This window comes from Thermobia domestica, chromosome 11 (genome assembly GCF_964235325.1).
Source record: "Thermobia domestica chromosome 11, izTheDome1.hap1.1, whole genome shotgun sequence".
Lineage (NCBI taxonomy): Eukaryota > Metazoa > Arthropoda > Insecta > Zygentoma > Lepismatidae > Thermobia > Thermobia domestica.
This window is the reverse complement of record NC_137464.1, coordinates 12,385,452-12,399,122: the sequence shown is the minus strand read 5'-3', so window position 1 is coordinate 12,399,122 and position 13,671 is coordinate 12,385,452. Positions and strand designations below refer to the sequence as shown.

Genomic DNA, 13,671 nt, shown 5'->3' with positions numbered 1-13,671 from the left:
AGTGTTTCCACGCCTTCCTTTAATTTTTTAAAATATGAAACAGCACTAACTGAGGAAAGTGAATCAGGGTGTCTACTGAGTTTCATTTTCAAAATTCCAGTATATTCAGTATATCAGCAGAATTCCAACCTAATACAATAATTTAAAAAAAAAAAAAGTTCTTTAGGAATAATCATACTCTTGATGATTTCAGGTTTGTACAGTAATTGTTCTACCACAAATAATAATAATAATAATAATAATAATAATAATAATAATAATAATAATAATAATAATAATAATAAATTTAGTTAGCCTTGATTTTTTGAAACGCAAATGATTTTTTAAACGTTTTTTAAAGGGCCTCCCAACTACCCTCAAAGCTTTCCACTCCACCCATTGCTTTAAATATCTAATTACAAAATGTATACAACTGTTTCTTTGGAAAAATTTACAATGTCAATGAATACAAAATTGTTTTTAAGACTATTAAAATAATTACAAAAAAAGTATTGTTAACAAATTACAAGTTCCATGATTTTTCCAGTGTGTGGATCAAAATGCCAGTATATTTCCAGTATTTTCAGTATCAAAATTAAATTCCAGTGTAATTCCAGTATTTCCAGTACCAGTAAATACCCTGTGAATACTTAAAATAAGAACAAAATAATAACGTAACGTTTTGCAAAATAAGATAATCATTTTACAAAATCTTACATTACAAAAAAGGAGAAAGCTGAGAATAGAAAAGTTGTATTAAAATACTCACCCTAGGGTCATACGTGGCGATTGTCCCTTTAGAAGTACCCACATACAAATAATTCCACGCAAGATCCATACATTGTATGGGTTCTGTGAAGGTGTACTTTGATAACAACTTTCCTGTCTGTAAGAAATGACACATACACAATCAATTATTCTTGCAATAAAGTGGTCTAATGACATTTAAAGGATTACACAGTTAAGTTAAAAAAGATTTAAAAAAAATAAGAATGCTGATTTAACATTGGCATCCGTGTTGTTCATTTGGGTGAAATCTTATGTCTTTTACAGAACAAAGCAATATAAAAACGTGGACCTATTGTCTACTGTAGAATCCAAATAAAACAAGCTCCCACTAGAAATCAAACCCGGATTATTCTGCACCAAAAATGCGAGAAGGTTACCCATTTAGTCACGAGGGAACACTTCCCGGGTGGAGAGCATTAAAAAGATTTAAAGTATTACGATGGTATGGATTCCACCTTCGACTGTAGGTCCATGTATCATATATGCTCGGTGCTGAAAACAAACACTAAATTTCAACCAACAAACATGTAACACACGAAGGAAGTTCTTCTTCCTCAGCAATCTCAACCCTCAGTACAGGGATACACCATATTTAATCAAAACAGGACTTTTTAAATGAATACATTTTTTTCGAGATACGAGTGTTATCCAGTCACAAACGTTTCGGCGGGGTGCCACTAGGGACGGGACGGGACAAGTACCGCCATTTTGAGCAGGGATTTCCGCCCGTTCAATGTGTATCCAGCTGTGGACGCCCGATGGCAGAACTTTCTTTCTCTTTCTGCGATAAGCATTTATAAATCTGCACGAATTCTGCAAAAATTTTCTGCAGAAGAAACACTTGCGATTCTTAAAAATACGCTTTACGCGACGTAAAAAACAGTTCAAACTATATTTATGCCAGTAGTCCGTCCATTTAAGAAATCTACACATGGTAGGCATGGTTTTATACATCTTTGTTGGCCATTTTTTCTCCTCTAGCAATTTTTCTGCACAGGCGCGGCAAATTTTCAGCGATCACATCGCAGATCGCGGCATGTTCTGCTAGGGGGTGTGGACGTGAGAAGTTCGTATTACTTCTGCTCTGTTCATAGAGGAAGGATCAGAAACTAAGGTTACAAGGTCGATATTTCTGGAGTTTTGTCTGTTATAGAGGAATGAGAAGTGGGTGGTAATTTTAATACATGGACTTGACAACTGTTCGTGAGTAAAGGAATCTTGAAGAAAATCTCTCTTATGCTCTCCATCACCCAATAACCTATACTACGAGGAAGGATCAAAAACTAAGGTTACAAGGTCGATATTTCTGGAGTTTCGTCTGTTCTAGAGGAATGAGGAGTGTACGGTAATTGTAAAAATAAATTAAATCCTTGAGTTTTACGTCCCACGGTTATGCCGGTTAGGCTAAAGGAGACGGTGATAATGAGAAATGAATGAAATGGTGGAATGAAGAAAGTGGGAGGAAACGGGAGAACCCCGAGGAAACCCACGCACACGGTGTTTGTCCGCCACAAAGTTCACTTGGCGGGGGCTGGGATCGAACCCGGGACTCTAAGCACCAGAGGAGAACGATCTACCAGTGAGCCACCGCGTCCCTGTGCGGTAATTGTAATACATGGAGTTGGCAACTGTACAGAATTTCAGCTGCCCACAACCTACGCGCTAGTTCTAGGTAAACACAAATGACGACTCGTTTGAAAACTGATCCCGCGAGTAAGGCCACTTAGTTATTCGATTTCTATGAGCGAAAGATGTAACCGCGGCTGAAATTCATCGGCAAAGCAATCAGGAGGAAACGGCAAGGACTTTTCATTGAGGGTGTCATCTTCCTTCACCATAATGCGCGCCAACATACAGCCCAGAAGACCACCACGCTGCTGAAGCAGTTTCGCTGGGACGTCATCGACCATCCTCCCTACAGCCCAGACCATGCTCCAAGCGACTTTTACCTGTTCCCGTACCGAAAGAGGCACTTGTCGCTTTGCTTCACATGAGGAAGTGAAACACTTCGTGACAACGTAGGTGAACATGCAAGCACACGATTTTTACCAGAAGGAAATCTTCAAATTCATCCCACGATACAACAAGTGCCTTAACCGATATAGAGACTATATCGAAAAATAACCTAATGTATGTACTATCTGTTGGCTGTATTGGTTGTATGAAATAATATATACATGTTTCACTGCAGGCTTTGTAACCTTACTTTCTGATCAATCCTATTTATTAAGTGATTTACTTTGGTCAACCGATATGGAGATTATGTCGAAAAATAACCTAATGTATGTACTATCTGTTGGCTGTATTGGTTGTATGAAATAATATATACATGTCTCACTGCAGGCTTTGTAACCTTACTTTCTGATCAATCCTCCTATTTATTAAGTGATTTACTTTGGTCAACCGATATGGAGATTATGTCGAAAAATAACCTAAGGTATGTACTATTTGTTGCCTGTATTGGTTGTATGAAATAATATATACATGTTTCACTGCAGGCTTTGTAACCTTACTTTCTGATCAATCCTTTTTATTAAGTGATTTACTTTGGTCAACCGATATGGAGATTATGTCGAAAAATAACCTAATGTATGTACTATCTGTTTGCTGTATTGGTTGTATGAAATAATATATACAAGTTTTACTGAAGGCTTTGTAACCTTACTTTCTGATCACCCTTTGTACATATTTGACATGAGTGCTCCGAGTGAAAATCCCGTTAGTTGTACAGTGAGGTCGGTCACACGACTTTTGTTTTTTGTTTAAAAAAAAAAAACATTAAAGTGATTGACATTCATCGACAACTGTGTGAAGTTTTCGGCAGAGGTGTAATGAGTGAAAGTGGAGTGAGGCGTTGGAGCCTTATGTTTAAAGAAGGCCGCACAAACGTTCACGACGAAGACTGAACCGGTATACCGAGCATTGTGACAGATGAACTGATCACAAAAATCAATGACGAAGATTCATGGAAATCGCCGTTTTACGATAACAGAGCTCTCGTTTGTTTCCGCAAATTTCACGGAGCTTAGTGAATAAAATCGTGACCCAAAAGTTAGGCTACCATACGTTATGTGCAAGATGGATTCCGAAAATGTTGAAAGAGGAACACAAAACTTAGGGGATGGTAGCAGTCTTTAAATTCCTTGAGACTTAAAGCAAAAACGGCAATTCCTTTGTTGATAATATTATTACTTGGTATGAGGCTGGGATTACGCTCGTTAAATGTGAAGTGCAAAAATAGTCCATGAAGTAGAAACACACCAGTTTTTTTTTCTTTTTTCTTTCTTTCTTTCTTTCTCTCTCCCCCCCCCCCAAAAAAAAAAGCTTGGAAATCATTTCTGCAAGAAAACTTATGGATACTCTGCACTGCTACCGACGTTCTGCACTGATGTAACAATTACCACTGAAAAATACTGTAATTACAGAAATTGTGAAGAGCACTTCAAAACAAACATCCAGGAAAACTGATTTTTTGGGTATAGGATTTTAGATTTCTGGGCTTTCGGCATCTAAGGTCATTTAACCCGTCACGTTTTGAGGGATGACGTCCCTCGGCGAGCACACAATCCGGGGAAAGGGAAGGAAGGAAGCGGCCTGGGACCTATAAGTTAGGTACCACCCCGGCATTTGCCTGGTGTGAATGAGGAAAACCTCATTCAGGGTGGCTGGCCTGAAAAAGCGTTTTACACTTTTTCGGCCGAGTGTACCCACCAGGAATCGAACCTGGGACCGCTCGCACCGAAGGCGAGAGCGTTAGCGACTACGCTACGCGGGGCCACTCGAGGAAAACTGAGTGCAAAGTCCTGTTGTTTTATGACAACGTCTACCCGCACCCGGCCAAGTAGGCTCAATAACTCAAAAAAGGGCTTTCATTCGGAGGTTTTCGACCATTCGCCATATAGCCCAGATCTCACACCAAGTAACTACCGCTTGTTTCGCGACATGAAAACCTGGCTAGCAACGCAGCGATTTGATGACGATACAGATCTTCAGGCTGAAATGCAGGAAGGGTTGAAATCACAGGCGGCAACTAGATACAACTATCGAAAAGTAGCCTAAGAGTGTCGCTTCAAAATGTATATAATAAAAAAATGTCTATCTTCACGTGCTTTCTACTTATTACAAACCATGAGTCTGGATAACCCTCATATATATAAAATATATTTCGTCCTCGTTTCAATCAGACATTAACTGTCTGTGGATATCATTTTCTTATCTAACATACTTTAAATAAAAATCGAATCGTTATCATTAATCTTATTGTCAAATCTTTTGTTTTTCTAATTTTCACTAAGATATATGATAAATACACAAACACTTACCTGGAAATTAAAAAGTCGAATCTGACCATCTTTAGATGCTGTACACACAACAATGTCACAATTCGGCAATGCACAACTATTTTGGAGAACTTGAACACATGTGACTGCTCCTCTATGACCTTGGTAAGAAGTTTTGAAACGTTTGGTCTTTAAAGAGAAACAGTACGCTTCGCCCTTATCTGATGCTGCTATTAAATGCCCGTCAATCACCTAGAAACAAACATGAAAAATAACAGTTACAAATTAGTTTTCCTACGAAGACAAGAAATGAGTTTCGTCTTCTCACGTTGTGATACTATAGTAGACTTCTAAACTATATGAACAACTCAACATTGAAACCAAAAATTGTAAGTCTATAAGTTCCAGCTGTAATACAGGGATAAAGTCAGAAAGGGACCTTTTTCTTGGGATGTCGAGGGTGATTCAGAAAGTAATGCCTCCAAGCCCACTACTTGTCCAATAGTAATGCAAACATTCTGAACTGTTTATCATTAATGCACTGATGTTTACGCTATAGAATATCACTTGTTTCACCTTCCTATCTCTTCTCGTTTCAGAGTAATGGAGCAATCCATGGCATCCAGTGGTGACATCTGGCTGACAAGCGGGCTGTCATTGAATTTCTGGCTGCGGAAGGTTTGTGTCCAGGAACATTCATCGCTGGCGGCGACCCGGAAACGAAACCACACGTCCTCTCCTCCGGAAAAAAAAAAAAAAAAAATCAGTGTTCCATCTGCTAGCAAAGTGTTGTTGACATTCTGCCTCACCCTGCCCGGAACTTACGCCCTGCGACTTTTGGCTCTTCCCCAAACTTAAGGATCGCCTTAAGAGCTAACGTTATATTTGCGACGCGTAGAAGCAGCCGTTCGGTAATGATGTCGCCAGCAGCTACCACAATTCTTTGCCGACGGCACGAAGAACCTTGTTTCGCGTTGGCGCAAGTGTGTTGCCCGTAGTGGGAACTATGTTGAAAAGTGATGAAACCATTTGTAGCCGATATTGCAAGCTTTCCACTGATACCTGTATCTGTGCTGTCAAATACAAACCAAGGTATCACCTTGGAGGCATTACTTTTTGAATCACCCTCGTATATAAAGGGAGTATTTCTTGCTAACTGGTTCATTTCTACCACTTCCGGTCTAAATAGACGATTAACGGATGAGCTGGAATTTATTCTTGGGACACCTGAATCGATTCTAAACAATAGTTTTTTTTTCGAAATCTCTTACGGTTTTCGAAATCTCTAAAAAAAACAGTTAAGACCAGAGCTCAAAAAATTTTCTTCTAACTTACATGCCACAATCCAACCTGATACATAGGCCTACATATTTTGGGCTTGAATAATAGTTACAGATATAAAAAGTACAAGCTTACTTCAGTCTATACGTAATTGAAAGCAATATAAGTGACGTTTTAAAGCAGCAATGTATGTTTTAAGTCCAAGTACATTTCTCGTAGTTTAAGCACTAAAATACCAGTTATTCACTGCTCTGGATAAATCAAAATCTTCTAACGATGACCCATTCATGTTAATAAACGTGATGAAGTTCATTTGGAGTCTTAGCTTCAATTTGAGCAAAGTTTATTTTGCCTATTTCACTCTTATTGCATATATTGTTACTTGAATGCCTAATACTGCGTATTCTTTGAATCTTCTTCAAAATTAAGTATTTCATTGACATACTTACATAGATCTCTTTTTTGCAGAAAAGTCTATCAGTTCCAAGAAATTTTAAAAACAGAATATTAACTCTAATCTAATCAGAAATCCCATTTATTTCGCGAGCGAGAATTCCCTGACTTTTATAGGTTTTCCATGTTATGATTTACAAATTTCCCGGTGTACATATAACATACAAAAGTAACTATATTTTTCCCGATCACAGGTTTCTCATCTACTATGTATGTACATGTTCTCATCTACTATGCATATAATGTGTGTGTACATAAAGAAATTTTGCAAAACAAATTTATATTCCCTTACAAATAGCTGGGTACGGCAAAAAGAAATAAGATTCTGAAAAGCAGTACTTAAAGTTCACTGATTTTTTAAGATTTTATCAGCTTTCTTGACTTTTCTAGTTCTTTCAGGTCAGTGGGAACCCTGCCAATATATGGCAATAATGTCAGAGCGAGAAACGTGAACAAGTTGTTGCGACCAACAAAAACAAAATAAAGACGACTGAAGTTGCTTAAAAAAAAAAAAAAAAAAAAAAAAAAAAAAAAAAAAAAAACGACAATATGATACTATGAATTATTTATACTTTTTTATTTCTACGGTAATTACGAACATAATCGACAACTTGAAAAATATATTGTTACAGACACTCCCATTTAATAATTCTTTGTGAAAGTCTGCCAAAATGCATTAAATTAAAATTCATTTAATAACATAAGATCATATGACCAGCAAGTTATTCCCTCAAATGATTATATGAAAAGTAGTGAAAAGATGTACATAGTATTAAAATTATGTAGGCGCAAGAGAGGATGATTCAAATTAACAAAAAATTGGTTACTTACTAATAAATCTTCCCATGGTTTATTGGTAAGGTACCACGGGAAGATTTATTGGTAAGTAACCAATTTTTGGTAATGTATATGGCATATTTATTACAAGTACATGAAGATTTATTGGTAAGTAACCAATTTTTGGTAATGTATATGGCATATTTATTACAAGTACATGAAGATTTATTGGTAAGTAACCAATTTTTGGTAATGTATATGGCATATTTATTACAAGTACATGAAGATTTATTGGTAAGTAACCAATTTTTGGTAATGTATATGGCATATTTATTACAAGTACATGAAAATAACTTCATTCTACCTTCTTCAAAAGACATTCTCTACAAATACCGCTCTAAAGTTTCTAGATTATTTGAACATTATTAATTCTTTAACTTCAGTTCCTGCATGTTTTTGAATGTTTATGATCATTCTTCCTAGATTTTCGAATCTATCAAATTTTAAATGCCTATTTCCTATGGTTTTAGTATCTAAACACATTGTATCTATCAATAACTGACATATTTTTAAATAAAACTATATGATTTTGTTCTAATAAACATGTGAAAGTTGAGATAGCCTAGATTTTCCTGATTGATCCTAACGAATACCTCTCTTTATATTTTCCACATCTAGTAGAAAAGTTTAGAAATAAAACCCATCAACGCATGTTAAGTTGCACGTTCGATGCTCGCTTACGTTTGTACTAAAGAATGTCGATGGAAAACCGAAATTATTACTACTTTCATTATATACGGGGTGTTCAACAATTGTTGTCCCCTCATATAGAATGAGTTGAACGAAAATATTGTAATCGTAATATGCTGTACTCTAAAGTTTAGAACTATGTGTGCAAAAGTATAGGGCAATGTTACTAATGCTGGTTATCATGAAAATGGAGAAAACTGAAGTGCGTGCCGCGAACAAATACTTTCAGATGAGGAGTCTAACACCGATGGAGAAGCACGCTGACATGTTTAGTGTGTTGGGTGGTAGTAACAAAGGCTACTACCGACGGGGAAGCACGCTGATATGGTTAGTATGATGGGTGGTAGTAACAAAGGCTACCATTAATGGAGGAGCACGCTGATATGGTTAGTGTGTTGGGTGATAGTAACAAAGGCTTCCACCGATGGAGAAGCACGCTGATATGGTTAGTGTGTTGGGTGATAGTAACAAAGGCTACCACTGACGGAGAAGCACGCTAATATGTTTAGTGTGTTGGGTGATAGTAACAAAAGCTACCACCGATGGAGAAGCACGCCAATATAGTTAGCGTGTTGGGTGATAGTAACAAAGGTTACCACCGACGGAGAAGCACGCTGATATGTTAGTGTGTTGGGTGATAGTAACAAAGGTTACCACCGATGGAGAAGCACGCTGATATGTTCAGTGTGTCAGGTGATGGTAACAAAGGCTAACCTCGACGGAGAAGTACGCTGATATGATTAGTGTGTTGTGATAGTGATCCTTTTTAACAAGTGATAAACTGGTTACGTGAATTGCGTTGTAGGAGGCAAAGTAGTGAACACACTGTGGAGTAATCGCTTGCTGACCAACTGTGATTTTTTCAAACAAAGTGTAAAAGCTTTAAAGCATAGGTGGACGAAGTACATTTCTGTAATGGGTTACTTGTATTTTGTGGTAAAATAGATTTCCTTCTATATCGGGGACAATAATTGTTGAACATCCCCTCGTAAATATTTCCGCGGAAATGACGTTCAACATGATCCGTTTACTACAATAGACTCCGTTTGTCAGTAGTTTAAAGCCACAGTAGCTAAGTAACTAAACGCTACTATAATATACATTGTTAAAGGTTCAACCCCAGACCATATCCATACGAAAATAGCAAAACAAGATATGTACACTCATGTCCAAAATGATTGTCGCATATCTATAACTGTCTTCTTATAAGAATAATTTGATAATGATTTTGCAGGCTTATTTTAATACTGATACTATGTGTATAATCGGGAAATGTACACTTGTGGTAAATTTCATAGGAAAAGAATTATAAATACGAAAATTACAAAGAGTAAAACAAAATGTAACTATGGACAAGTAAATTTTGTTTTCGTTTTATTGTTCTTATTTACTGCTCTTTTGACTTCAAATTTTCCGCATACATGTCTTTGCCGACTATACACATATTAACATTATAAGAAATACCGGTCGAATTTGTTATCAAATTATATTTCTAAAACAACATATTTATAGACATGCGACAATAATTTTGGATATGAGTGTACATTTGTACAGGCAAGAAAATTACAACCTTATGAATTAAATCTATACGAGGATTAAAAAAAAAAAAAAAAAAAAAAAACACTGTATGTCATTTTTGACTAATTTCTGAATTTTTGCTTCGGTAATTAGTCACACTGATATCTAATGCCGGAAAATGTTGATAATGATTTAACTAAATATGCCCTATTTAGCAATATATACGAGGGTGCATCAAAAGGTAATTGATTCCTTGCTATAATTGTTTTAACTCCACATTTTTCAAAAATCGAGATATTGGTATGGGAATGTTCCTAGTACAATTCTGCATCTATCTAAAGTGAAACTGACGTGGTCTGACCAATAGGTAGGGGGCAATGACGTCATGAGTGTTTACCTTATGTTCAAAACTGTAACTAAAAGTAAGCAAAAAGACCTTAAGTGGCAATTCATAAGCAAGAGTATTTAACTGTATTACCACACAAATTTTAGATCGTGAAAATATATTTAAATAAAGTTTTACTGAAATACAACAAATTTGAACGTACAGCCTAAGCCAAAACGCGTTGTGCTTATTTTCTCGAAAGTATGTAAAATGGAGATAAGGCCTTTTCGCTTAGCAGGGCAGTAATATAGTCTATTCATTTTCAGATTAACTGATTAGAACAACGGATCTTAACCTAAAAGAAAAGAGGAGTCATCATTGAATTTCTGACAAAAGCAGGTTGTTTACCTAAGGAAATCCATACTCACTTGAAAACTGTTTATGAAGACGCTGTAATGGACATCAGCAACGTACAGCGTTGAGTGACGAAGTTTAGAACCGGAGAAACAGAAATTGCAGATATTGACCAAGAAGCGACCGGACGACATCAGTCACAGATACAAATCGAGAACGTGCTGATGTATTAATTCGAGGAGACAGGCGCATTACAGTTCAGAATGTTGCTGATGCATTGAACGTCTCGTATAGCTCTGACGAAGGAATAATTACTGACTTGGGATACTCTCAATAACCTGGATAAAGTTCAAACAGCTTTAAAATCATAGGTCAAGAACCAAACTCCTGATTTTTTTTTCCAAAATGGTTTTGATGCTGGGTTCGACGATGTTGCAAATATGTTCAGAATCATGGAGACTATGTTGAATGGTAGTTTTCTGTAGAGGACAGTTTAAGCGAGAGAATCTGTAATACCTTTTGCTGTTATATGGTCATTAATACAGTTTTATGCCACTGGAGGCATTACTTTTTGATTCAGTCTTGAGCATAGTGACCTGAAAGTATTTAAAATTTATGTACTATCATGTTTTGCCACGCTTGTATAGTATTTGAGTACTACTAAACAAGTAGTACTATGTTTCTTTCTCCTATTTTAAAGAAGAGAAACATTTCTGTTTTCTCCACTTTAATTACCACTCCATTAACCTGTATCATTGACTTATATTTACCATAGTCTCCTTCAGTTTCTACTATATGCCTTATTGTCTAATTATTTGCAACTACAGTCATCTTACATGACAAAAGACACACAAATATTTGTCACACAGTTTGTCTGAAACACGGAAACTAATGAAATCTCCAGTTTGGTTTATGCCCTTTTGACTAAAGCATACAGACAGTAAACATAAGCATATGGTAAGAACGGATTAGTGGAATTAAAAGAGCGAGAGGAAGTCTAGAATACCCCGCAACAAAATGTTCATTAAAACTGACAAATAGCAACCTTATCAAGTACTTTTTTACTTTTAACGTTCGGCAATTTAACTGTTCCCTTTCATAAGTGTGTTCTAGAAGACGAAGGGGCTGGGGATAATTGATTTTACATCAAATCAGTTCTTCTATAGACAGTGGCGGCGTAAGGGCGGGGCGAACGGTGCCCTCGTCCCGGGCCCCACTTTGCGGGGGCCCCCGGACGGTAGGTAAAAAACAATTACTAAAGAAACTTGTTAGCGTGAGGTACAAGGGCCGTCAAAGTTTATAATTCACAGCCTCCCTAATAAAAGTAAAAGTAAATATTGATTAATTGTCAATCAATATTACACCAAATAACAGATGAAACAACAATAACATCTGTCTAATAAAACTAATCACTGTCGGATTTCCGTATAAGCTAAACAACATATAGGTTAGGGCCTCACTCTCTTGGGGACCTGCAAAGAAATTTAAAGAAAACTGAATGTAGATTAAAAATAAATAAATAATAGTTTTATTATCTTGGGGGCTCCCAAATAAATTTAAAGGAAAAGCTGAATGTAGGTGAAAAAATAATAATACAAACGTTTCACTCTCTTGGGGGCCCCCCAAAAAATTAAAGAAAAACTGAATGTAGGTGAAAAATAAGTAAAATTAGTTTCACTCTTTTGGGGCCCGAAAGAAATTCAAAGTAAAAAACGTATGTGATTAAAATATGAATAAAATAAAAATTTCACTCTGTTCAATTACTTCAGAGAAATTTAAAGGAAAAATCTGAGTGTAGATTAAAATATAGTAAAAGAAAAGTCGAAGCATATTGTGTTGTCTACATTCTGCTAGCTTGCTTCCTGAAATATCACTATTTATTTATTTATCAGTTCAAGGGAAGGGCACAAAGAAGTGATGAACGTACATAGAGCTTTATAAAGATAACCAAGAAAGTCATGTCGCTTTTTGTGGACGTCTGTGTTCAAATGGACTTCATAAGGTGAGTTGAATGCAAATGAAGATAAGGCGAAGATCAGTTGTTTGTATGGGGTATATTCAACGCACTACCTGGTTGACAGTTCAGTTACAACGTGAACTTGCGTAAGGACAGTGAACATGGGACCTCCACAGAGCGCCGTAAGGGCGTATATGCTGTACGAGTTCAAACAGAAGTCAAACGCCGCTGCAGCGAGGCGTAAGACATACCAGGCCTTTGGTGAGGCTGTCGTGACTACGTGGACAAAACAGCAATGATTTAACAAGTTTAAGGACGGTGACTAAACACTCGAAGACGCATCACGTGCCGGAAGAACAACACATGTACAAAATGAAGATCTTCAGACAGCAATTGAGGCGAACAGTGGCCAGACATGTGAGGAACTGGGACTACAATTCAGTGTGAGTAGAGAAACTATTCGGGAGCACCTCCATCAACTTGGGAAGCACTGCAAGTTGGGTCGATAGATCCCACATGATTTGACTCTGGGCCAGAATGCAACGCGAGCAGATACCTGTGTTTCTTTGCTGTCTCGTCTGAGGAAGAAGCCATTTATGGACAGGATGTTGACGTGTGATGAGAAGTGGGTCCTGTACGAAACTCCACGGCGCCGTCGTCATTGGTTAGCATTCCATGAACCGGTTCCAAAACAGCCGAAACCAGCACTCCAATTGTTCAGTGGACCAGTGGTCCTCCTGTGTGTTTGTGGACTGTTCGAGGCATCGTGCGTCGGGAACTGCTACCAGCTGGTCAGAGCATCAATGCAACTCTGTACTGTCAGCAGTTGAGCAGTGTTTAAGAAAAACTCAAAACTCTGGAGAAAGCACTTATGAATCGCAAAGGTTTTCTCCTTGTTACAGAACAGCGCTAAGCTCCACGTGGCTAGGATGACCCAGAACACTATTCTACACCTTGGATGCAAAACAATATTGCATCCGCCACACTCCCCGGACATTGGATCGTCCGATTATTACTTGTTCCACTCCTTGGACAATCACCTTAGAGGACGCAGTTCAAATCCCTAGTAGAGGTGCAAAATGCACTTGATACCTTGTTCGCCTCACGGCCCACCAAGTTCTACCGCGATAGAATCCATGGCCTTCCAGAACGTTGGCAGAAGGTCATCGATGCTGATGGGGACTATTTTTGATTTTCCAGGTACGTCT

At 37.4% G+C, this 13,671-nt stretch overlaps 1 protein-coding gene across 1 annotated transcript in view; it reads right to left on the bottom strand.

The window, feature by feature from the left end:
• LOC145663893 (uncharacterized) overlaps nt 1-13,671 on the bottom strand; it is a 64,291-nt gene that overhangs the window by 28,820 nt on the left and 21,800 nt on the right. Inside the window, exons 4-5 of the mRNA XM_081730057.1 lie at nt 5,091-5,300; nt 749-865 (exon numbers count right to left, since the gene is read on the bottom strand). Of these exons, the coding sequence (XP_081586183.1) occupies nt 749-865; nt 5,091-5,300 (327 nt within the window). The remainder of the gene's footprint in view (nt 1-748; nt 866-5,090; nt 5,301-13,671) is intronic.